The sequence below is a fragment of the Chionomys nivalis genome, chromosome 3, assembly GCF_950005125.1.
Source record: "Chionomys nivalis chromosome 3, mChiNiv1.1, whole genome shotgun sequence".
Taxonomy (NCBI): Eukaryota; Metazoa; Chordata; class Mammalia; order Rodentia; family Cricetidae; genus Chionomys; species Chionomys nivalis.
Window position 1 is genome coordinate 98,601,710 of NC_080088.1, and position 23,096 is coordinate 98,624,805.

At 49.5% G+C, this 23,096-nt stretch overlaps 1 protein-coding gene across 2 annotated transcripts in view; it reads left to right on the forward strand.

The window, feature by feature from the left end:
• The window catches only part of Hip1 (huntingtin interacting protein 1), a 118,331-nt gene that overhangs the window by 30,434 nt on the left and 64,801 nt on the right, over nucleotides 1–23,096 (forward strand). Inside the window, exon 1 of one of the 2 annotated variants that reach the window (XM_057764124.1) lies at nucleotides 18,561–18,725. The exons of the other annotated variant lie outside the window; for it this stretch is intronic. Coding sequence (XP_057620107.1) covers nucleotides 18,708–18,725 — 18 coding nt within the window. The 5' untranslated portion in view covers nucleotides 18,561–18,707. Of the gene's footprint in view, nucleotides 1–18,560; nucleotides 18,726–23,096 lie in introns of those variants that run through there. 2 annotated transcript variants of the gene reach the window in all.

Genomic DNA, 23,096 nt, shown 5'->3' on the forward strand with positions numbered 1-23,096 from the left:
CCGGTTTTCAACAAAAAGTATGAACCATGCAGAGAAACCACAGGGAAAGGGATGGAAACTGTCAGGTTGTTGGGATGGCTTGGCAGGTAAAGCAAATGCTTGCTTCGTGGCACGATTCCATCCAAGGAACCCATGTAAAGGTCTGAGTGAGAACTGAGTCCTGAAAGTTGTCCTCTGGCCTCCACGTGTGTACCGTGGCACACACGTGCGTTCACAAGCGCTCTCCATTGCGTACAAAAACACACGAAATTTTTTAAAAAGACGCTGTCCCCGTTGAAGCCTAAAAGTTAGAGTTATTAGACAAATACTTTAAATTAGCTGTTTAACTGATGGATTGATTGGTTTTGAGACGATGTCTCACATAGCCCAGGCTGGCCTTGAGCACGCTGGGTAGCTAAAGATGACTTTGAGCTCCTTCACCTCGCTGCTGGGAATACAGGTGTGTACCATTCCCAGTCTCTGCAGTGCGGGGACAGAGCCCAGGGCATCAGGCATGCTAGGCAAGCACGCTACCTACTGAGTTAGGTCCTCAACCCCCAAGCTGGCATTTGTTTGTTTGTACAGGGTCTCAGTATGTAGCACTGGCAGCCTGGAACTTGCTGTGTAGACCAGGCTGGCCCAGAACTCACAGAAATCTGCCCTCCTCTACTTCCTGAGTGCTGGAGTTAAAAGGCAAGAGTGCTGGGCAGTCGGGGGTACATGGTCTACAGAGTGAGTTCCAGGACAGTCAGGGCCACCCAGAGAATCCCTGTCTTGAAAAACCTAAAAAAAAAGTCAAGGGTGTGCCACTACATCTGATCCCAAATTGGCTATTTTAGATATTTTAAATAGCTAATTTGGGATTTGGCATCTCATGAAATCATGACTGAATAGTCTAGAATTGGCATCGTATTTTATGACCCTGATTTAACTGTGCTTGGGTCAGTGCCAAGGTATTTACCACGTGTAAGACAGACTCAATGCGGTCTAAATGAATCTTAGAGTCTTTGCATTTGTGATCTTACTTGGTCTCTCTGACAATCTTGTAAAGTGAATTTTGTTGTTTTCTTTCTTTAAAAAACTATATGTGTGTAGCCGGGCGGTGGTGGTGCACGCCCCAGAGGCAGGCGGATCTCTGTGAGTTCAAGGCCAGCCTGATCTGCAGAGTGAGTTCCAGGACAAGCATCAAAGCTACATAGAGAAAGCCTGTCTCGAAAAACCAAAAAAAAAGTATATGCATGTGTGTGTGTACTTTTTATGTGTGTATGTATCTATATATATGCCATAATGCTTACGTGGAGGTCAGAGGGCAACTTGTAGGAGTCACTCACTTCTCTTTTTCCACCATGTGGGTGCAGAGGATTGAACCCAGGTCCTTGGGCTTGGTGGCAAGCACTTTTATTGCCTGCTGTCTGGATGGCTCAAATTGTATTGTTTGATTATTTTCATACTGGGGTTTATGCAAGGAGCTGGAGGCGTTTAACCTGCAGGGAGCCCAGGTCTTGGAGATCTCATGTTCCTCCCATCGCTATCTGTGAATTAAGTGGAAAACTTTGGATGTCTCCCAGCCCTCAGAGTAGGTTGGCAAGGCACCATTATTTCCAGAACGTCTATTTTATAGCCTGCCTTTGATACTTGCCCATTCCTGTGCCTATTTAAATAACATTTCCCCATTAACCATATTAATTTTAGAAAAGCTATTTTAAAAACAGTTTCAGGAATTGCCACAGTTACCAGTTTAAAGTCTTTCTTGCCAGTGTCTGCCTATAAATACCCTGCCTATAAATACGTATGCACTTATGCATATGCACGGACATATGTATTTATACCGTCTTATGAGATTGTCCTCACGCTCTATAAATGGGTTCCTATTCAGCTTTCTCACCCCTTGTGGTATTGTGCTGCTCAGAATAGCATTATGGTGAAGGTTAATTGGGCCTTGGAGCCCCAGTGCAACACCCTGTTCCCCTTGCACCTTTAGGAATTATTTAACCCTTTTGTGGCTGGATTTTTTTTCTGATCCTAGCCAATCTCTGCTGTCCGTTTTTCTTTCTTTCTTTTCCTGGCCCGTTTTCCCCCACCTCTGTGTGCGTGGAGCAGAGGTGGGGGTACATGTGCACCACAGCTTGGGTGTAGAATCCGAGGACATCTTTGGGACTGCTGTCTCCCGCCTTCCACCATTTGTTGGTTCCACGTACACAACTTGGGTCCTCAGACTGACTGGCAGGCACTCCTGCTCCCTGCCCCGTCTCACCGGTCCTGTGCCTCTTTCTCCTTCCAGCCAATGGGTCTTTGTTTTCCAACTATCTTTCCTTCCCTTCTTCTCCTTCTTCTCCTTCTTTATAGTAGTTGAGACCACGCCCAAAGTGGGCCGGTATCTTAAAGGCTATTGGCTGAAGGAGTACCCACAACACCCCCCTTTTATCTAAGTAAGAGAGTTCTAAGTCTAATATAAAACTATATACAGTAAGAACAAATATCAAGTATTGTCCAGGGAAAAGAAGAGGCAAAAACATATATAAAAATTAGAAATACAACCAGCATGAACAACATCAAACAAGAAATATATGCTGAATGTTTCAATAGTTATCCTATCCTAAGGCATCTCAGTCTTATATTAAAAATGGCTCGCCGGGCGGTGGTGGCGCATGCCTTTAATCCCAGCACTCAGGAGGCAGAGGCAGGCAGATCTCTGGAAGTTCGAGGCCAGCCTGGTCTACAAGAGCTAGTTCTGGGACGGGCACCAAAGCTACAGAGAAACCCTGTCTGGAAAAACAAAAAAACAAAACAAAAAAAACAAAACAAAAAAAAATGGCTTGGCTAAGTCATGAGAGGAAAGTATCTATGACTATCTAGTCTTCAACCCCATCACAGACCTGAGAAGGGAAATAATATTACCTTAGTAAATAGGAAGTACAATCAAGCAACTTCCAAAAGGTACAAGAAATGACAGCAACAACCAGCTACCTGGGCAATCACCCAAAATCTCATTTGCAACGTTGGGGCAACCAACTTTGGCTAAGGCCTAGAGTAACTGACAGACCATTTTCAGAGGCAGGAACATTTTAAAAACCATCTTACCCTGTTTTGGGCCTCTTGGCTGTTGGATTGGGTTCCAGTTCCCAGCGCACGTAGAGGATTGCATTTATAGTACATGAGACCACACCCAATGTGGGCCGGTTTCTTAAAGGTTATTGACTGAAGGAGTTCCCACAACACCTCCCCTTCTTCTTCAACAGAATCTCACTCTATAGCCCTGCCTGTCACTATGTTAGACCCCGTCTCCAAATAATGATGATGATGATGATCCATCATATGGGGGACTATCAAGATGACTCAGGTAAAATCACTGGCCATCATGAAGGAAGGAGAGAGCCAACTCCACAGATCTGTCCTCTGAGCTTCACTGGAGTGTTGTGGCACATAAGTGTACACACACACACACACCATAAATAAATAAGTATAAGAAATCTTTTTCAAAACCTACCATGCAGCTGAGTGGTGGTGGCACACTAGGGAAGCAGATGCAGTCGGATCTCTGAGTTCAAGGCCAGCCTGGTCTACAGAGTGCATTTCCGGGACAGCCAGGGCTACACAGAGAAACCCTGTCTGTAAAAAACTAGCCAAATAAATACCATACAAGAGCAGGACTAGTGAAGGGTAAGGCAACCTCTGTCCTCAAACTCCTAACTTTGGTACGAAGAATGAACCACACCAGTAGCTTAGGTCCATCTCGTTTTTGTCTTTATACGGTAGAAGTCATTGAATGCCAGTAGACACAAGGGACGTGTGTCTCATCGTCTTCATTTCTCAGGGTTCCACTGGAGTCATGGGGTGCCTCAGTCCATTTCCTCCACGTTTGTCACTTGTTTGTGTCACAGTCCTGGAGACTGAACCCCGAGCTCCGGACCAGCCTATCAACACACCGTGTGCCTCTAATCTGTCCTGAGTCTTTGACTGCTCTTTCCTACCCTGCCCCTTCCTTGGGGCCCCTCCCTCTGTCCTTCTCTTTTGAGATCTTGTTGGACTAGCCTGTGCTCATCCCTCCCCCCATCCCCCATCACTACCTGGCAGTGGGAACTGTGACTCCAGGCTGTGGGCCATGCAGCCTGAGTCCTGTCTGAGATAGCTACTCCTCTGCAGCCAGGGTCTGCAGCTTTATCGCAACGAGTTTCAGTGCCAGCTACAGCAGTGGTTCTCAACCTGAGGGTCTCGACCCCTCCCACAGGTGTCAGCTAAGAGAGATTTACATTACAGTTAAAGACAGGAGCAAAAATGCAGTTTTGGAGTAGAAATTAAAATAATTTTAAGGTTGGAGGTCACTACACTACAAGGAACTATATTAAAGGGTTGCAGCATTAGGAAGGTTGAGAATCTCTCTAATCTATAGGAAACAAAGTCAGGGTTTAAAGAATCAAGAATGGGGCTGGAGGCATGGCTCAGTGTTTAAGAACACACACTGCTTTTGTAGAGGACCAGAGTTCAGTTCCCTGTGCCCCCATGGGGCAACTCACAGCACCGCCACTCAGCACCAGGATATCTGGCACCTTCTTCTGGCCCCCACAGGCACTTGCACTCATGTGAACAACCGTCCTCTGGTACATAAACACATATAATAAGAATATATAAGCCAGACAAGGGTGGCCACATCTTTAATCCCAATACTTGGGAAGCTGAGGTAGATGGAGCTCCAGGTTTGAGGCCAGTGAGTTTCAGGATGAGTTTCACTCATAGTGAGTTTCAGGACAGCCAAGGATACAAAGAGAAACCTTGTCTCAAAATAATAAAAAAAAGTAGTGGGAGCTGCGGGCTGTGTTCCTGCCGCCCCAGCTCCTGGTTGCCTGGCTAGCTTATGCCCTGAAATAACAATACACAAACTGTATTCTTTTAAACACTGCTTGGCCCATTATATCTAGCCTCTTCTCGGCTAACTCTCGTACCTGGACTAGCCCATTTCTAATAATGTGTGTAGCACCCCAAGGTGCGCTTACCGGGAAGATTCTAGCCTATGTCCATCCTGGGTCAGAGCTTCATCGCATCTGCCCTGTAGAGCAGAAGCATGGCGTCTGTCTCTCAGAGGAGCTGCCCTGCGTCTGAGCTCACTTCCTCTTCCTCCCAGCATTCTGTTCTGTTTACTCCACTCACCTATGTTCTAACCTATGAGGGCCAAGCAGTTTCTTTTTTAATTAACCAATGACCTTCCTCCATCAAAAAAATAAATCTTTTTTAAAAAAAAGATGAGGGGGCTGGAGAGATGGCTCAGAGGTTAAGAGCATTGCCTGCTCTTCCAAAGGTTCTGAGTTCAATTCCTGGCAACCACATGGTGGCTCATAACCATCTGTAATGAGGTCTGGTGCCCTCTTCTGGCCTGCAGACATACATGCAGACAGAATACTGTATACATAATAAGCAAATATATATATTATTTTATATATATATAAAAAAAAGATTATGAGTTCAAGGCCAACTTAAGCTATGTGGCAAGACCCTACCTCAGGGTCAAAAAAACCCTTGCATTTCTAGGCGAAAGTGAAGATGCTATCCTTTTTTTCTATATTACATTTATGAGCATGCGTGTGTCAGGATGTGTGCGTGTGCATATGCATGTGTGTGTGCGCGTGTGTGTGTTCTGCCACGTGGGTCCACCATGAATTAATTTGGGTGGTTTGTTTGTTTTTGCAGTACTTGGGGTGGGACTCAGGCCCTACCACATTGATGTCCTACCATAATGAAAGATGGTGACTGGCCCAGCCTGGAGTCATGAAGCCTTTTCCCTCTATGGCAGGGGTTCTCAACCTGTGAGTCTCCACCCCTTTGGGCATTGAATGACCCTTTCACAGGGGTTGCCTCGGACCATTGGAAAACACAGATGTTTGTTTTTATTACGATTCGTAACAGTAGTGAAACTACAGTTATGAAATCACAACAAAATGTTATGGTTGGGGATCACCACAGCACGAGGAACTGTATGAAAGGGTCATAGTATTGGGAGGGTTGAGAGCCCCTGATCTATGGCAACAGAGCTTACCTGTCCTCCTCCATCCATTTACTCCTGACTGTCGGTGATGATTAGTGTTGCTGAATTGGTAGGGCCTGATCTCAGCTGCTACGTGGGTCTCTGAGCATGCCTGCTGATAGCACAGATTGAGCTAGGAAGATAGGCCTACTCGGGGCGTTGCCGTTCCCTACCAGGGGTCCTTGATGGTGTGAACAGAGAAAAGGGGCTGAGGAACGAACGGCCTGCGTTCACCATTCTCTGCTTCCTGGGTGTGGATGGGGTGTGAGCAGCTGCTTCAAGCCCTACCGCCTTCGCTCCGTTCCCACCGTGGGCTGTGCGCTGTAAATCAGAAGAGACCCTTTCTCCCTTATGTTGTGTCTGTCACAGTGTTTTAGCACAGCCACGGGAACAGGAAGTAGGGCACCATCTTAAGGAATCTCTCCCACCTTAGCTTCCTGGGTGCCCTTTTCTCTTAGGTCTCCCTTCCTTCTTCACCCTATCTCCTGCCTCTCTGGAGACATAGAAAGAGGAGACCCTCCATGGACCATGGGCAAACATCCCTGCCATTCCTAGAGTCTCCAAGGACTCATCTGCCAGCTGCCCCGAATATGAATTAGACGTGAAAGAAGAGAGAAGATAGTTGGGGCTGGAGGGATGGCTCAGTGGTTAAGAGCATTGCCTGATCTTCCAAAGGTCCTGAGTTCAATTCCCAGCAACCACATGGTGGCTCACAACCATCTGTAAAGAGGTCTGGCGCCCTCTTCTAGCCGTCAGGCATACAGACAGAATATTGTATACATAATAATAAATAAATATTAAAAAAAAAAAGAAGATAGTCAGTGTGCTCTGGAATGAGGAGTAGCTAGAAGGGGCTGCTGGCCGGCGAGCTCCAGAGATCTGCCTTTCTCCACCCACCCTGCTCAGAGTGCAGGCCTGTGCAGCTTTTATCTGTGTGGTGGTGATCTGACCACAGGTCCTCCTGCCTTCAAAACAAACACTTGGCTGACTGAGCCACCTCTTCAGTCCCAAGCAAGAGCAACTCCTGAGCTCCTGTCGTAATGCATGGCTCCATGACATTATTGCCCCGTCTGCTCCTCATCGCCTCTCCCCGACGCCTGGTTCACTCCCTCACCCTCTCAGGCCCCTTCTCCCTTCAGTACCCTCTTCCTGTCATTCATCCCCACCCCAGTGTCCACTCCTACTTCCTCCACCCACTCCTACCTGCAAATCTTCCCGCCTTTCGATGCCCCACTGCCTTCTGGAATTTTCCAGCTCCTAAGGAGCTTCCTGTGGTTCTCCACCCATCTCCTCCAGCAGTTGTCCAGGGGAGGGGAACAAAACTAGCAGTGTTTTTCCGCCTTCCCTCCCTGACTTCTCATCCTTAGGGGCATGAGTAACGCCTCCTCACCTTAGGGCTGTCTGTTCCTTAAATGCCTTAAATACGTCAGACTCTAGAAGTTGGAACCAAGAACAGCTACCGAGTTGTATTGAACCGGACTTCCTTCTTGCCCCAGGCAGATCGACACTGGTATTTGCCGAGACCCCCACACCCTACCACAAGCTAGAATCCTAACCTTCCCCTCCCTCTGCAATCTACCTTATCCTCTCCTCCATGCCCACACCTTACCTCCCCTGCCTGCCCCACCCTGTATCCACCCCACCCCATATCCTCCTATCCCTTCTCCCAATGCCTAAAGGAGCAAAAGTCATCTGCAAGCCTGTGTACCACGGGATCCCCTGTAAGAATCCAGCATCCCATTCATAAAACTCTCCTGTGTGGGGTTGGAAATAGAAAAGAATCCTCCAGGGAGGGGCTCAGGATGTGACTCAGTGGGGCTGCCATCTTGCCTAGCCTGGGAGAGGCTCTTGATTCTATTCCTAGTACCCTAAATAAATAAAATGCAATAAAAAAATCCTGGGGCAATGAATTGAGCCTAAGGGAGGGCTCTCCCTATGGTGTGGCCACAGGTAAGGTCCAGTGTTCCTGCAGATTCCTGAATTAAAGTCTCGTAGGAGATAGAAGAGGGACTGGTTGAGAAGAGGAAGGGATCAGCGTGAGAGGGGCAGAGAGGGTGCTGGGAATGAATGGTATCCAAATACATCATACAGATATGAGAAAATACAATGACAACTATTATTGCAGGACGTGGTGGTTCACTGGGAGGTGGATCTCTCTGGGTCTGAGGCCAGCCTGGTCTACATGGGGAGTTCCAGGCTAGCCAAGGCTACAAAGTGACACCCTGTCTCATACAAACAAATGAACAGAGCTGGAAAGATGTCTCAGTGGTTAAGAACACTGGCTTCTCCTCTAGAGGACCCAGGTTCCATTCCCAGGACCCACATGGTAGCTCACAACCACCTGTCATCCTAATCTCAAGGGATCCGACGTCCTCTTCTGGCCTCTGAGGGCATGAGGCACAAAGATGGTATACAAACTTGCACACAAAAACTCATATATTATATATATATATATATATATATATATATATATAATGACTGGGCAGTGGTAATCAGAGAAAGAGAGAATAGCAAATAGCAAACAAAATAAACTCCTTATTACATATATATAATATGTGCTAATAAAGAAACCTTAAGAGAAAGAGGCTGAAGATTAGCCATTTTCAGTGAGCAGAAGATACATCGGACATTCAGACCTAAGAGGAAGCCCCCCCGCCCCCCGACTCATCCTTGCTGATTCTAGCTCATTTCATGCGACTTTTACTTTCATTTTGTACCCAACTCCACCGTGCTGTTTACTTATTCACTTCTTTATTGACTTAGATGGAAGTCATGCTATGTAGCCCAGGCTGGCCCAGATTCCTCTGTTGAGGGATCCTCCTGCTTCAGCTTCCCAAGTACTAGGGACTGAAAGATGTGCCGGCTCTGCCTGCTCTATGCACTATTTTCTTTTTTTTTTTTTGGTTTTTCGAGACAGGGTTTCTCTGTGGCTTTGGAGCCTGTCCTGGAACTAGCTCTTGTAGACCAGGCTGGTCTCGAACTCACAGAGATTCACCTGCCTCTGCCTCCCAAGTGCTGGGATTAAAGGCGTGCGCCACCACCGCCCGGCTTATGCACTATTTTCTTTCTTTCTTTCTTTCTTTCTTTCTTTCTTTCTTTCTTTCTTTCTTTCTTTCTTTCTTTCTTGTCTTTCGTTCTCCCTCTCTCTCTCTCTCTCTCTCTCTCTCTCTCTCTCTCTCTCTCTCTCTGACCTGAACCCAGGACCTCATGTGTGCAAGACAAGCACCCTGCCAAGTACGCCATCTGCTGTGGCGTGCACCACCACACCAGACTTTTCTTTTTGCAGCAAGGTCTTACTGTATATAGCCCAGGCTTGGCTCAAACTCAGCCATCCCCCTGCCACAGCCTCTTGAGTGCTAGAATTACAGTCCTGCACCATTGCATGCTGCTGCCTTCCTCCTTTTCCTTCAGGCCTGTGCTTGAAAGCACTCTCTCCGAGGGCTACCTGCAGGAACAGCTGCACCCTGCTACGTGGCTTTTGTGCAAAGTCTGCTCTGCGTTGTGATTCTTAAAAAAGGAAGCCCAGGGATGAACAGAAAGCTAAAAATAACCCCGGATCAATTTAGGGAGGGGGCTTGTCTTCCCCTCTGTTTGCTCTCCCCCCAGGGCCTGTAAACTGCTGCTGTTCAACAGCTGGGCTGGGCTGGCTTCTTGTGAAGCTCTAATAATGTGGAATTACCTTGGCTGCTCGCCTCCCCAGGGCAAGGAAGCCATCTCTGAGCCAGCATTCTTGTCCTCTGCGTGGTCCACTGGGGCCACACTTGTATGCACACATCTCTACCTCAGATGTATCTGAGGCTGGTGTTACGGTGCACGCTTGTTTGCCTAGCATGCGTGAGTCTTAGGCAGGAGGATCGCCAGTTCTAGGCCAGCCTGGGCTAAATACTCAGACCCCATAGCAGATGAGGTAACTCGACAGAGGTATAATTCAGGACTTTGCCTCTTAGGGAAGAGCCCTGGAAATTTCCTTGGCCTCTTAGAGGATGAAGCTAATTGTTTCTGGGCTGGGAAACCAAGGAGCTTCAAAATTGCTGCCTGCCTGGAGGACCCCGCCCAGGCTGATGAGCAGGCATGGCCCAGGAGCGCGCGCAAGCTGGTGCTGACTCAGGGGTTTGGTTGAGCGGCTCCCAGCTGCCTCTGTGAATTGAGTATGGCCCCTCACCACTGCTGGCCACCCACGTCCCACTTTTGGTATCCTGGAACCTGACAGTGTTAGGTAGGATCTGAAGATCCGGCCTCGGTATTCTTCCCTGTGGGGTCACTCTTGCAGAGCTCTTCCGGGATGGAGGGGGCGGTTCTTTCCCAATACCTCAGCTGTTTGGAAATTGTGAGCAAAGGCCTGGGTCACCTATGTTTGAGTGGCATTATAAAGGGAGAAAGAGGTCTCCAAGGGACAAAGGGCTTGGAGATCCCCGCTTATAGCTTACATAGATAGTCTGTGGCTAAGGGATGGAAAGTTCCAGGTAGAAGTTTGGAAATTCCCTGTATAGACCGGAAGGGAAGTCCCACCTTCTTCCTCTCCTGCACCCACCCTATGTTGGCATCAGACAAGACCAGGGTAGGGTTCTTCAGTCCTGACTGTGGTTAGGCATGTTTCTAGTCTTGGCTATAAGGACTGAAGTGTGGCTCAGTGGTAGAGCGCCTGCCTAGAATCCCCCAGTGAGGGGCTGGGGTGTGGCTCAGTGGTAGAGCCCTTGACTTGAATCAACCTAGTGTAGGGCTGGATTTTTAGTCCTAGCACTGGGAGAAAAAAAAATTCCAGAAGGCTTCCTTCCAGCATTAACTGTATGTCACAACGTCCTGGGGTAGCTTTAAAATATTGATGCCTAGTCTGTCTGGAAATAGGTGACATCAGACACCCTAGAATAGGACCAGTGTCTCAGATGATTGCAATGCAGAGGCCAGTACTTATCAGGCCTGGGATCCAGAGTTAACCTGCATGTCCTGTCCCTATGAGCTTTGGAATTGCCTGAGACCTGGAAGCCTATACATCACCATGCCTAAAATATTATTTTAATTTTTTAGAAGTTTATCACTTTCATTAATATTTTTAAAAGTGCATTGGTGTTTGCCATGGGTGTGGGGTCCCCTGTAACTGAGATTACAGACAGTTGTGAGCTGCCATGTGGGTGCTGGGAATTGATCCCATGGTCCTCTGGAAGAGCAGTCAGTTCTCTTAACCACTGAGCCATCTCTCCAGCCCCTAAAATGTTTATTTTAAGAAAACTAGGCACAGTGACACAGGCTTTATGGTCCAAGCACCAGGAGACAAATGGATGCCTGGAAATTATTGGCCAGGCAGACTAGCCTCCAGTGAGCCCCAAGCCAATGAAAAACTACCTAAAATACCAAGGCAGGGGCCTGGCATGGTAGCTCACCCACTTAGATCCCGCACTCAGGAGGCAGAGCAGGCAGGTCTCTGAGTTTCAGGCCAGTTAAGGATATGTAGTGAGACCTGGTCCCTAAATAAATACATACAACATAAACCTTAGTGTTTCTGTTACTGTGATGAAACACCATGAAAGCAACTTGGGGAAGAAAGGGTTATTTGGCTTATACTTACACATCATAGTTCATCATCAAAGAAAGTCAGGACAGGAACTCAAATAGGGCAGGAACCTGGAGACAGGAGCCGATGCAGCGGCCATGGGTGACTGCTGCCTACTGGCTTGCTCGTCGTGGCTTGCTTAACCTACCTTCCTTCTTTCCTTCCTTCCTTCCTTCCTTCCTTCCTTCCTTCCTTCCTTCCTTCCTTCCTTCCTTCCTTCCTTGTTTTGTTTTTTGAGACAGGGTTTCTCTGTATAACAGCCCTGGCTGTCCTGGAACTCACTCTGTAGACCAGGCTGTCCTCGAACTCACAGAGATCCACCTGCCTCTGCCTCCTGAGTGCTGGGATTAAATGTGTGCGCCACCACCGCCCAACTTCAACCTACTTTCTTATAGAACTCAGGATCACCAGTTCAGGGATGGCACCACCCACAACAGGCGGGGCTCTCCCCCATTGATCACTAATTAAGAAAATGCCTTACAGCCAGATCATATAGAGGCATTTTCTCAATTGAGATACCCTCCTCTCTGATGACTCTATCTTGTGTCAAGTTGGCATAAAACCAGCCAGTACGACAATGCTTGATGAACAATACCCAAGGTTCACTTCTGCCCCCGCCCCCCAGACATACATATAGACGAAAAAAAATATCAAGGCTGAGTTCTCTGGGTTTATATCCTTGAGTGGGTACCATGAGATAAGACACTTGGAACTCCTCAGCGGTCCCCCCTAGGAGCCAGCCAGCCCTTAGCGAGACCAGGAGGCCACACTTCCAGACACCTTTTGTCAATGACTGTGCTGCTAAGCTCGTGGGGGTGGTGCCCCAGACTGACCTTGGCTGGGATGACCACAGAGCACTTGACCTTTGCTGGCTCTGAGTGGCACTTCCATCCTCTTCTCATTACTCATTGATGCCAAAGCTCTCAGCCTTCCCCCAGGGACAGCTCTGGCATCCCCAGCTGGTACCCAGAGTGTCCGGGGGCAGATCTCTTCTAAAGGACAGACAGACTGCCAGTGGAAAGTGATTGGAGCCTTTGCTGAGCTGAGCTGACCCAAGTCGAAGTAGACAGTGGCTATAGGAGGAAGCAGACGTTACTACTTGCGGTGGCTTGGGTACCATCTTCAGAGTGGCTCAGCATCCAGGCTATGTGATAGATAGGGCTGCGCAGACACAGCCTGGTGTGCCGCCGGTGAGCGAGCATCCATCCCGCGGCAAAGCGTAGCTACACACCGTTTATTAGGTCGAATGCAGGCCCAGGCAGCAGTAACTAGGCTTCTTTGTTTTATTGTTGTTCTGTGTGTGCACACACAGATGCCATACAGGTGTCTAGAGGTGAGAGGTCAGTGCCAGGCTGTTAATCCCAGCACTCAGGAGGCAGAGGCGGGCAGCACATCTCTGAATTCAAGGCCAGTCTGGGCTTATATTGAGTTCCAGGACAATCAACGCTACATAGTGAGCAAAAATATTTTTTAATAACATTTTTTTAGTGTGTGTGTGCACCTGCGTGTGTGCACACTCGCATGCACCATGTGGGATCTGGGGATCAAATTCAGGTCATCAGGCTTGGCAGATGCCTTTACTCACTTAGCTGTCTCTTGCTTTTCGAGGCAAGGTCTCTCATTGAACCTGGACCTTACTGAGTAGGCTGGACTGACAGCCCATCGAGCCCCAGGCATCCTCCTGTCTCCTCCTTCCCCAGCTCCTGGGATTCCAAGCATGTGCAGCAGTAGTTAGCCTGGCCATTGGCCTCTGAGGATTAAATGGGTCCTCACATTTATGAAGCAAGGACTTTGCCGAGGGAGCCATCTCTTCACCCTGTTGGTGCTGTTTGACACAGGGTCTCATGTAGCCCAGGCTGTTCTCTAACTCATCCAGCTAAGGATGCCTTTGAATTTTTCATCTTCCTGCCTCCAAATCTTGAGTGTTCGGGCAGCAGGTGTATACCACCATGCCCTGTTTATGTGGTGCGAGGGATGGGCCCAGAGCTTCATGTGAGCTAGGCAAGCCCTCTACCCACTGAGCTACGTCCTCAGCCCTGTAACTGGGTCTTTATCCAGTTGCCCTTGCCAGGTTTGGGTGCTGCCACTCCAATGCTCTTGAGGGAGATTTGGGGAGCTTGCAGTCCACCCTCCTGTTTGCTCCATTAGGCAAACACAACACATACGGGGTTATCCTTCCCGCAGATGACTGTCTATGGCAGGTCACCAGGGGACCTGAGGCCCCAGCACCTGCTGTGGGGTTAGCTCAGGACTCTGGCCAGAGCTACTGACATTCAGCTTTTTCAGGACCACAGCAGGTGACAAGACTGGGAACAGCTCTGGGCATTCAGAACGCTAGACTTATCTCTCTGAGGATGAGTCTAAGACATCCAGGGCCATCCAGGACATCCTCCTGGGGACCAGCTGGCCTAAGAGGGTTGCTCAGCTCCACCCTGTTGCTCCTATGTGTAGTGATTAATCTTGATTGTCTACCTGATGAACTTTAGATGAGTCCTGGGTCACCATTCCTTATAACTCCATCAGGAGACCTGGAGGGACGGCTCAGCCGTTAAAGGCTAGGCTAACAATCAAAACTATAACTCCATCAGGAAGTATCCATGTAGTCATGACAGTACATTCTGCCCCAGCCTACCTGGTGGCTCATAGGGACTGAATGAGGTAATAAATCAAAAGGCATTTTGTAAACACCACTGCCCTGCAGAGAGCTTTACAATAGCACAACTAAGACCTCAAAGGCCCTTTGACAAGGACGATTGATTACTAATAAATAGCCTTATTACTTGGGATTACTGAAATTTAACACCTCTACAGCACAATACCCTGTAACAAGGTCCTGCCCTGGCTTGACACTCAAGGCCATTGGTGTGGTGTGTGTACAAATCTGGTCACCAGTAGGTGTCAGCCTCCTCCAGAACACATCCACCAGCCTCTGTTAAGGTTTGTCAAGGACTGGCAGCCTTCTCACGTCCTTTCCCTCAAACCTTCTTTGTGATACTGAGGATTCCATACCTGCTGGGACAGCACTCTTGTCACTGAGCCACACCCCAGCCCCTCACCGGGGGATTCTAGGCAGGGGCTCTACCACTGAGCCACACCCCAGCCCCTCACTGGGGGATTCTAGGCAGGTGCTCTACCACTGAGCCACACCCCAGCCCTCTTTAGGCTTTTTATTTTGAAACAGGGTCTCACTAAATTGTTAGAGATGAGCAGCCTGAGGAAGAAGGAGGGGTGGAAAGCTAGGAGAAGGCAGACTGTAAGGGAGGGAGAGGAGGCTATAGCATTAAGGATCTTGGTACAAAATAAACCAAAATAAGATTTACTTGTTATTTAAGGTATGCTATAATTTATTGTTAATTATTATTATTAATTGTAGCTAATTTACTGTAAGAAGAATGAGAGAAGAGACTGAAGGCATGTGAATCAGTTCAGAGGATGTTTTTGCTTTAAATTTTTATTATATTTATTTACATATGAGGGGATCACACATGTGCCATGGTCCTTATTTGGAGATCAGATGACAATTTATAGGAGCAGGTTAACTCCTTTCATCATGTGGATCCCAGGGTTTGAACTCAGATCCTTAGGTTTGTCAGCAAGCATCTTTACCTGCTGGGCCAGCTTGCCAGTCCCCAGAGGCTGGTTTTTTTAAAGGCACTTTTGCACTGGTCTCACCTGCCCCTGTAAATGGAGGAAGTCATAGCCCTGCCCCTGGTTAGCCTGTCTTTCTTTGTCACAGCTTCAAGGTGAGTTAGCCTTCAAAAAGCATCACAGCCTCTGGGCTGGGCGGCTGAGTGCCAAAGCCGGAGCACCAGCACTTGCTGACCTTTGACCTGTGTGCATCTCCTGTAAATGCTGTAACAAAGCTGACCACAAGCCCAGTAATTAAAACATCAGAATCCTGGGGCCAGCATCATGGCTCGATGGTTCCGGTGCTTGCCACCAAGCCCATCAACCCGAGGACCTGAGTTTGCTGCTCAGGACTCACATGGTGGAGTTGTTCTATGATCTACACACACACACACACACACACACACACACACACACACCAAATAAATGTAATTTAAAAACAGAAACAGAATCCTGTCTTCTCACAGCCATGGAGGCCAGAAGCTAGAAATTTATGTTACTAGGTCACAATCTAAGGGTTAAGACAAGGGTTAAGGACATGTCTCAGTAGATTAAGAGTATGTGTTCCAGCCAGGAGGTGGTAGCACACGCCTTTAATCCCAGCACTCGGGAGGCAGAGGCAGAAGGATCTCTGTGAGTTCAAAGCCAACCTGGTTCACAAAGTGAGTACTAGAACAGCCAGGGCTACACTGAGGAACCATCTCAGGACAAAAACAAAAATAAATAAATAAATAAATAGATAGATAAATAGATAAATAAATAAATAAATAAATAAATAGAAGCCAGTAACACCAGAAGCCCACACTCAAATAAAAAGCATCTGTTGGGACTCCTTGATCTGCCAACCAGTTCCAAGCTTGATGGTTCACAGACTTTTTGACTATTTTTGAGGCAGCATCTTTTTATTGTAGGTCCTGGCTGTGTAGCCCAGGCTACTCAGGAAACCCTATCCCCCGCCTTAGTGCTGGGATTGCCACCACGCCTAGCTCCTGCACACAGTTCTCTGTAGATCACTCCAATTGATTGTCTGCTCACACACACCCACCAGTTCTTATCAATGAAGTCCCACTTTCATTGATAAGAACTCGAATTGCAGCCGGGCGGTGGTGGCGCACGCCTTTAATCCCAGCACTCGGGAGGCAGAGACAGGCGGATCTATGTGAGTTCGAGACCAGCCTGGTCTACAAGAGCTAGTTCCAGGACAGACTCCAAAACCACAGAGAAACCCTGTCTCAAAAAAACCAAAAAAAAAAAAAAAAAAAAAAAAAAAGAACTCGAATTGCAAAGGGAGGGGGCTGCTAGGTTTACTTCCTGGTAGTGGGTGGGACCTATCCCTTCTTCCTTTGAAAGTCTTTATCAAGCTCATCCTCAGCCTGAGCTTTGTGGGACCCTGTCTCAAAAAAGAAAGCCTGTGAAGCCTACTGCAGGCCTTGAGTCCCAGCACTAGGGAGGTAGAGGCAAGCAGATATCTGTGGGTGAGGGGCCAGCCTGGTTTATATAGAGAATTCCAAGTCAGCTATAGGGCTACGCAGTGAGACCATCTTAAACAAAACCAGGGTCCAGAGAGATGGCTCTGAGACTAAGAACACTGGCTGCTCTTGGAGAGAACGTAGGTTCAGTGCCCAGAACCCACATTGTGGTTCACAACCATCTGCAGCTCTAATTCGAGGGAATCCAGTGCCCTCTTCTGACCCCTTACAGGCCCTGAGTGCCATGCACATGGTACACAGACATACATGCTGGCAACACACACACATAAAGTAACACACATAATCCACTTAAAAGGGAGGAGACTCAGGCTTGGTAAGGAGCTTGCCACGGAAGCAAGAGCCCTTGAATTCAGATCCCCAGAACCTGTGTGAAAAGCTAGGCACACTGTCTGTCATCCCAGTGTGGCGAAGGGAAGACTGGTAAATCCCTGGACCTCACTGTCCAATCATCAGCCCAGCCAAATCGGTGAGAGACCCTGTCTCAAAAGATGCGGTGGAGGCCTGGCAAAGGCGCTTGCTGCCGAGCCCCATCACCCAGTTGTTATTCAGGACCCTGCTTGATGGAGAGAATGGACTCTTGAAAGTTGACCACTGACTGCCACACTCGCACAGTGTGACACCTGTGTGTGCTTATGCACAAGCGATCGCTGAAGACCTGTGCCCTCCAGCCTCCATTCCGCCTCCCTCCTCCTATGCACTGCACACATGCAAAATGCAAAGCTTTTTAAAGCTGTGTGCTCCAGCTGGAGGGCATCTCTGGGAGCCCTTTGCGGCTTGGGGGCTACTGTCTGCATTGAGGTTTATTACTAGGTGCCAATTCACTCTCCTCTGGGCCTCAGTTTCCTCCCTGTGTAATGAAGAGTTGGCCTAGTGGACTGTCGGATCCCTGGCGTCTTAACTACACCACGAACCAGATTGCCTCTGATTTAGGAGGAGGAAGACTTGTCTCCTGGGAAACCTTACACCAAAGGAGCCTCTGCTTGGAGTCCTGCTCTAGACACCAGCACACTCCCAAAGCAGAGAGCCGGCCAAGGGATTCTCCAAGAATGGGAAGTTGGCGGGGAAGCAGGGTTGGGCTGTGAAGGTAGGGGTTCTGAGAGGGCGTAGACACTCAATTTAGAAGCCAGGCAGCCAGTCTCTCCTCCAGAAAGGGACAGGCTTGCTGCTACTTGGGAGCGAGGGCCTGCCCCTTGAAGGCTGGAGAGGAAGGATACCTAGCACCGTCATTTCCATTCGCCCATTTGTTGGGAGCCCCCAGCCTCGCATGGGAGGCCCCCGGGGATTAGCTTCAGGAGGCCAACCGCAGCCTCTCAATTACCTCTTTGTCCATGGGGGGAAAGCCAAGTGGAGAAGGGACAAGGGGCTGGACCCCTGCCCTCGCTGGAATGTGCACATTCGTGGTTGAGGGGGTATCTCTCCCGCCCCTTCTGCCACCTCCCCCGCGCACTTCCTGAGTCTCACGGAGCCCTCCACGGAAACACACGCGGCGTACATACACATACATTCACACATGCTTGCATGCATGTATGGGCGCGCGCGCGAGAGCGCACAACACACACACACACACACACACACACTTCCTGGTGGCCCCCAGCTCCTGGCTCGTCGATGATCCCATCCCATCCGCCTGGGCAGCTGCCGAAAGAGACCTTTTGTTATTCAAATCACACCCTCTTCTCTGTGTTCCCCGGGACCTCAGGGTCCCGGAATCCATCGCGCGGTGTCCTCACTTCTTGAGGCGGATCTTGGGGTTCCCCGGGCCCCTCCCCTCAAGAGCACGTTCTCCAGCTACACCGAAGAACCGCGCCTCCCCCGCTGGCGCCCTTCCCCTCCCGTCCCCTCCCCTTCCATCCTCTACCCTCCCCGCCCCGCCCCCGCCGTCCTCCGTCCAGCAGCGGTGCCGCCGGCCACCACCAGGGCCCCCGCTGGCCGCCGTTGCCAGCAAGCAGCATGGCACCCCCGGGGCTGCAGTAGCCGCCACCAGTCTTCAGTGGGGGGTACCCGGGAATCTCCCTGGGTGTGGGGAGGACACCCTACCGCTTCGGTCATGGATGTGAACAAGATGGTAAGTGAGAGCTCCGAGGCTCTGTCCCCGAGCTCCCCACCCCCACCCGCCTCGCATCCCATCTCCCCCTCCCCCTAGTTTGCAGCGTGATCCATTGAAAGTTTTCTGGATTGTTGATTCTCCTGCCTGTTGGCCCCGCTCCGCAGAGCGCTGGGAGAAAGGGAGAACCCGGCCAAGGATCTGGAGGCGGCTGGCCCGCAGGGCTGGGGCTCCCGGTTTCCCGCCTCTCCAGCTGCCAGGGCTGCCCTGAGCCGGGCTCCCTTTCCTAAATTAGTCAACCTGCGAGGCGGAGGAGGGAGGGCAGCGCTGCAGGAAGGGGGCTTCTGCTATCCCTTCGGAGCCCCCTGCTCGCGCAGGGCTGGGGATCTACTTGGAAGGTTTGTGGGCTGGGAGGTACAGGTGTTCTCTGGAGGGCGAATGAGGAGAAATCCTGGCTTTGGCCAAAGTGAGGGGGCGGGAACGAGACCACCCCCACCCCGCGAGCGCGCGCGCCCTCGGAGGGGCTATGTTATAGACTGGTCACTTGTAAACCTCAGCTTCGGTGAGCCTGGGAACAGCGACCCCTTTCTTGGCCCGTTAAAATATCTAATCTCTTTTGGTTCCTTTAGAATGGAGGGGTCCGTTCCCTGCCTCAGAGCAGCCCCACCCCCATTCCAAATACTGCAGGAGATGCCAAAATTGTTGCTCATTGATTGAGACCAAGAATGACTCTCAGTGTATCAGGATGTCATTTGGAGGCTCCTGGAGGGATGGAGGTGGTATCTCAGGAGGGCACTGCAGGTTTTTCCAGGGAAACCAGTGCCACTCTGGCTGCCTTTCCACCTGGGTTCCCCATCTTTGCCTCAGATTGGAGAGGCGCGCTCCCCCAAAGGGTGGGCTATGACTCTTTGAGAGTCCCAGGGAGGCAGGGGAAAGCAAATAGACTTGGGGTCTGACTGTGTGTGTGGCTGTAGGCGACTCGGGGACCTGTGGCTTATAGAGAAGGCTTGTGATCAATTTTCTGCGGAGGGTGCGTTTTCAGGGCGCAAACCTACCCTAGAGAAGGCAAGTTCATGGTCCCCGCAAAACCTCAGGTCCTAGTTCTTGGTTCTGGACCAAAGCGTTGAGACAGGTGTGAATTTTCTTCCCCTGGCAGGAACCTTTTCCAAGAGGCTAAGCCTCAGCACCTGTGGTAAGGGCTGGGTTGGGGAGGGTCCCCTGAGCTCTTGTCTTTCTGTGGTGGGATGGTACCAAACGGCTAGACCCTGCCCCCATCCCCTGTGTTTGTACTCTAGACAACTTGAAACCCTCAAAAAAAAAAAAAGCCCCCCTGAGGGTTGGAGAGATAACGGGGCCGTAAAGTGCAAGTATGAAACCAGAAATTGAGTCCCAGGGCCCTGTGAAAATAGACCAGGTGCACACACTTGCAATCCCAGCTCTGGGAAGGTGGAGATAGGAGGATGTCTCCCGTGCTCGCTGGCCCACCCATTCCAGCTTCATTTGCAAGTTAGTCTTGTGGGTAGCACCTGAGCAGGCAGGAACACCTGAGATTTATATCTGCCCCCCCCCATGTACATGTGCTCACTTGAACCTGCATGCACAAAAGGAAGGGGGGAGGAGCTGATGAGATGGCTCAAAAAGCACTTGCCATGTAAGTCTGATAACCTGAGTTCAAGTCCCATAACCTCTGTGAAGGTGGAAGAGAAAGCCAACTCCATTAAATTGTCCTCTGACCTCTACACACCATTCACATATCACACACTAATAATAATAATAATAATAGTAATAATAATAGCAACTTATATGAAGATGGTTCAGTGGGAAGAGGCATTTGCTGCTGAGCCTAGTGGCTTGAGTTTGATTCCTGGGACCTACATGGTGGAAGGGGAAACCCAACTTCATCAAGTTGTTCTCTCTACAGCATGGAGGGAAACTTGACTGGCTGGTCCTTTTCTGAAGTTGTCATAGCAACATTAAAGGCTTACCTGTCTGAACCGTAGTTTAGGGTCCCATGGCTGCTACTCCAGATGCCCCTTGAGCTTCCATCTGCTTTCATTCAAGTTCCTTCCAACTGCCAGGGTCAGGGACTTCTACCTTTAAAGTCTTTAAAAAATTTTTTAGCTGGTTGGTGGTGCTGCACACTTTAATCTCAGTACTCAGGAGGCAGAGGCAGATTGATTTCTGAGTGTAGGCCATCCTAGCCTACACAAGCTAGTCCAGGACAGCCAGGGCTAAAAAGAAAACAACCTCCCGTTTATGAGTGTGTGTGTGTGTGTGTGTGTGTGTACGTGTACACACATGCATGTATATACCATAGAGCATGTTGGGCAGTTGGAGGACAATTTACGGGAGTTGGTTCTCACCTTCTATCATGTAGAACTCAGGTCTTTAGGCTTGGCAGCAGGCACCTGTATCCAATGAGCCATCTTGCTACCTGGCCTATCCCTGACTTTAGGCACATTACTTCTGGTACTTTCTGATACTTCTACTTCTTCCTATCCCTCCTGAATTCCATGGTATTTCCTATCATTGATGTACCAAGTGCTTGGATGAAGGGCACAAAGAAATAAATCCCCAAGGCCTCCTGCTCCCTGGGACAAATGGGCCAGACAGCAGGCAGCTGTCTGTACAGGCTCTGAGCAGGTTTATGAAGGGCACAAAGAAATAAATCCCCAAGGCCTCCTGCTCCCTGGGACAAATGGGCCAGACAGCAGGCAGCTGTCTGTACAGGCTCTGAGCAGGTTTAGAGGGCCATGGGACTCAAAAGTGGAGTTCAGATGCTGTATGAGAAACAGACGTGGGGGGAAAGTTGGGTGGTGAACAGTTGTCATCCAAGCACTGGGAAGGTGGGGACAAGCAGATCACTGGGGCTTCCTGGCCAGCCTAGCTGAATCAGGGAGCTCCGGACCAGCAAGAGATCCTGTCTCAAGAATGAGTCAGGCTGGGCAGTGGTGGCATATGCCTTTAGTCCCAGTACTCAGAAGGCAGAGGCAGGCGGATCTCTGTGAGTTTGAGGCCAGCCTGGTCTACAGAGCTAGTTCCAGGATAGCCAGGGCTGTTACACAGAGAAACCCTGTCTTGGAAAGAAAAAAAAAAGTTGGAAGCTTGGGTAGCAGCTCAGTGTGTAAAGCTCTAAACTAGCTGGACTCAGGCTTCGATCCCCAGCACTCATGTAAAAGCTACGCAAGGGGGTTTATGTCTATGACCCTTGTGCTCAAGGCGGATAGATTCTAGGAGTTTGCTGGCAGCCAGTCTACTCAATCAATGAGAGATCATGTTTCAAAATATAATGTAGAGCTATGTGTGGTGGTGCACGCCTTTAATCCCAGCCCTGGGGAGGCAGAGGCAGGCGGAGCTCAGTGAGTTCGAGACCAACCAGGGCTACATCGTGAGAGCTTGCTTAAGAAACAAAAAGTGGAAAAGTGATTGAGGAAGATGTCCTGATGTCAATCTCTGACCTCTGCAATGGCTATATGGGTGAGCCACGTATACAAGTGCACACGTGTGTACAACATACACATACCCATACACAAGCAGACTGAATGGCTCCTGAGGACCAGCATCCAAGGTGGCCTTTACACACACACAGAGTGCACATGCATATGCATCCAGTAGTAAAATAAATGACCTGGCTGGCTCTGGAGGACTGGGTGGAGTTGGTTCTGCTTGAACAGCGAAGGGCATTGCTCGTTGGCAGAGGAATGGGCACAGCCCATTGGGTGAGACTGGGCACAGAGATTGGAGATCAGGAAATAGCTGGCTGGTTAGTTGTGACTGGTCCAGGAAGGCCTTAAATGCCAACCCCAGTGCTTAGCCTGTAGGGACTGGCGAAACTCTTGGGATCTGTGAGCACAGAGGCTGCGCATTGATGGCTTCTCTCCCCTTTTAGCTTGGAGTCTAAACAAAAGTGATATTTGATTCTCATTAATCATTGAGCAGCCCAGCGCCCAACCCAGAAGCCATTGTCCCCGGTTCTTTGTGAAGAACACAGACCCTGGGCTGTGTTGCCGAGAGAACCTTCCCAGCCCTGGCCCTCCACGCCTGCTTCTCATTCCCATGGGAGGTCCGGGTTGCTTTCTGCTCTGACCCTTCCTCCCCGGCCATGTTTGGTTTGAAGCCTCACTCTGGTAGCCTAGAGCTTCAGAGTTGACCCCAAGCCCACATTAATCCAGCCACATCGCTATATAGTGAGTTCTAGGATAGCCAGAGTTACATAGCAAGACCCTGTCTCAAACAAAACAAAACAAATAAGAAAAACAAAAATAAAATAAACAGCTAGCTGCCATTGGAAATTGATCTATTGATTTCCTTTTTGAAATGCTAGGGATGGAACCCAGAACCTTGCAAATGTTAAACAAATGTAGCATGGAGCCATGTTCCACGCCCCTCACT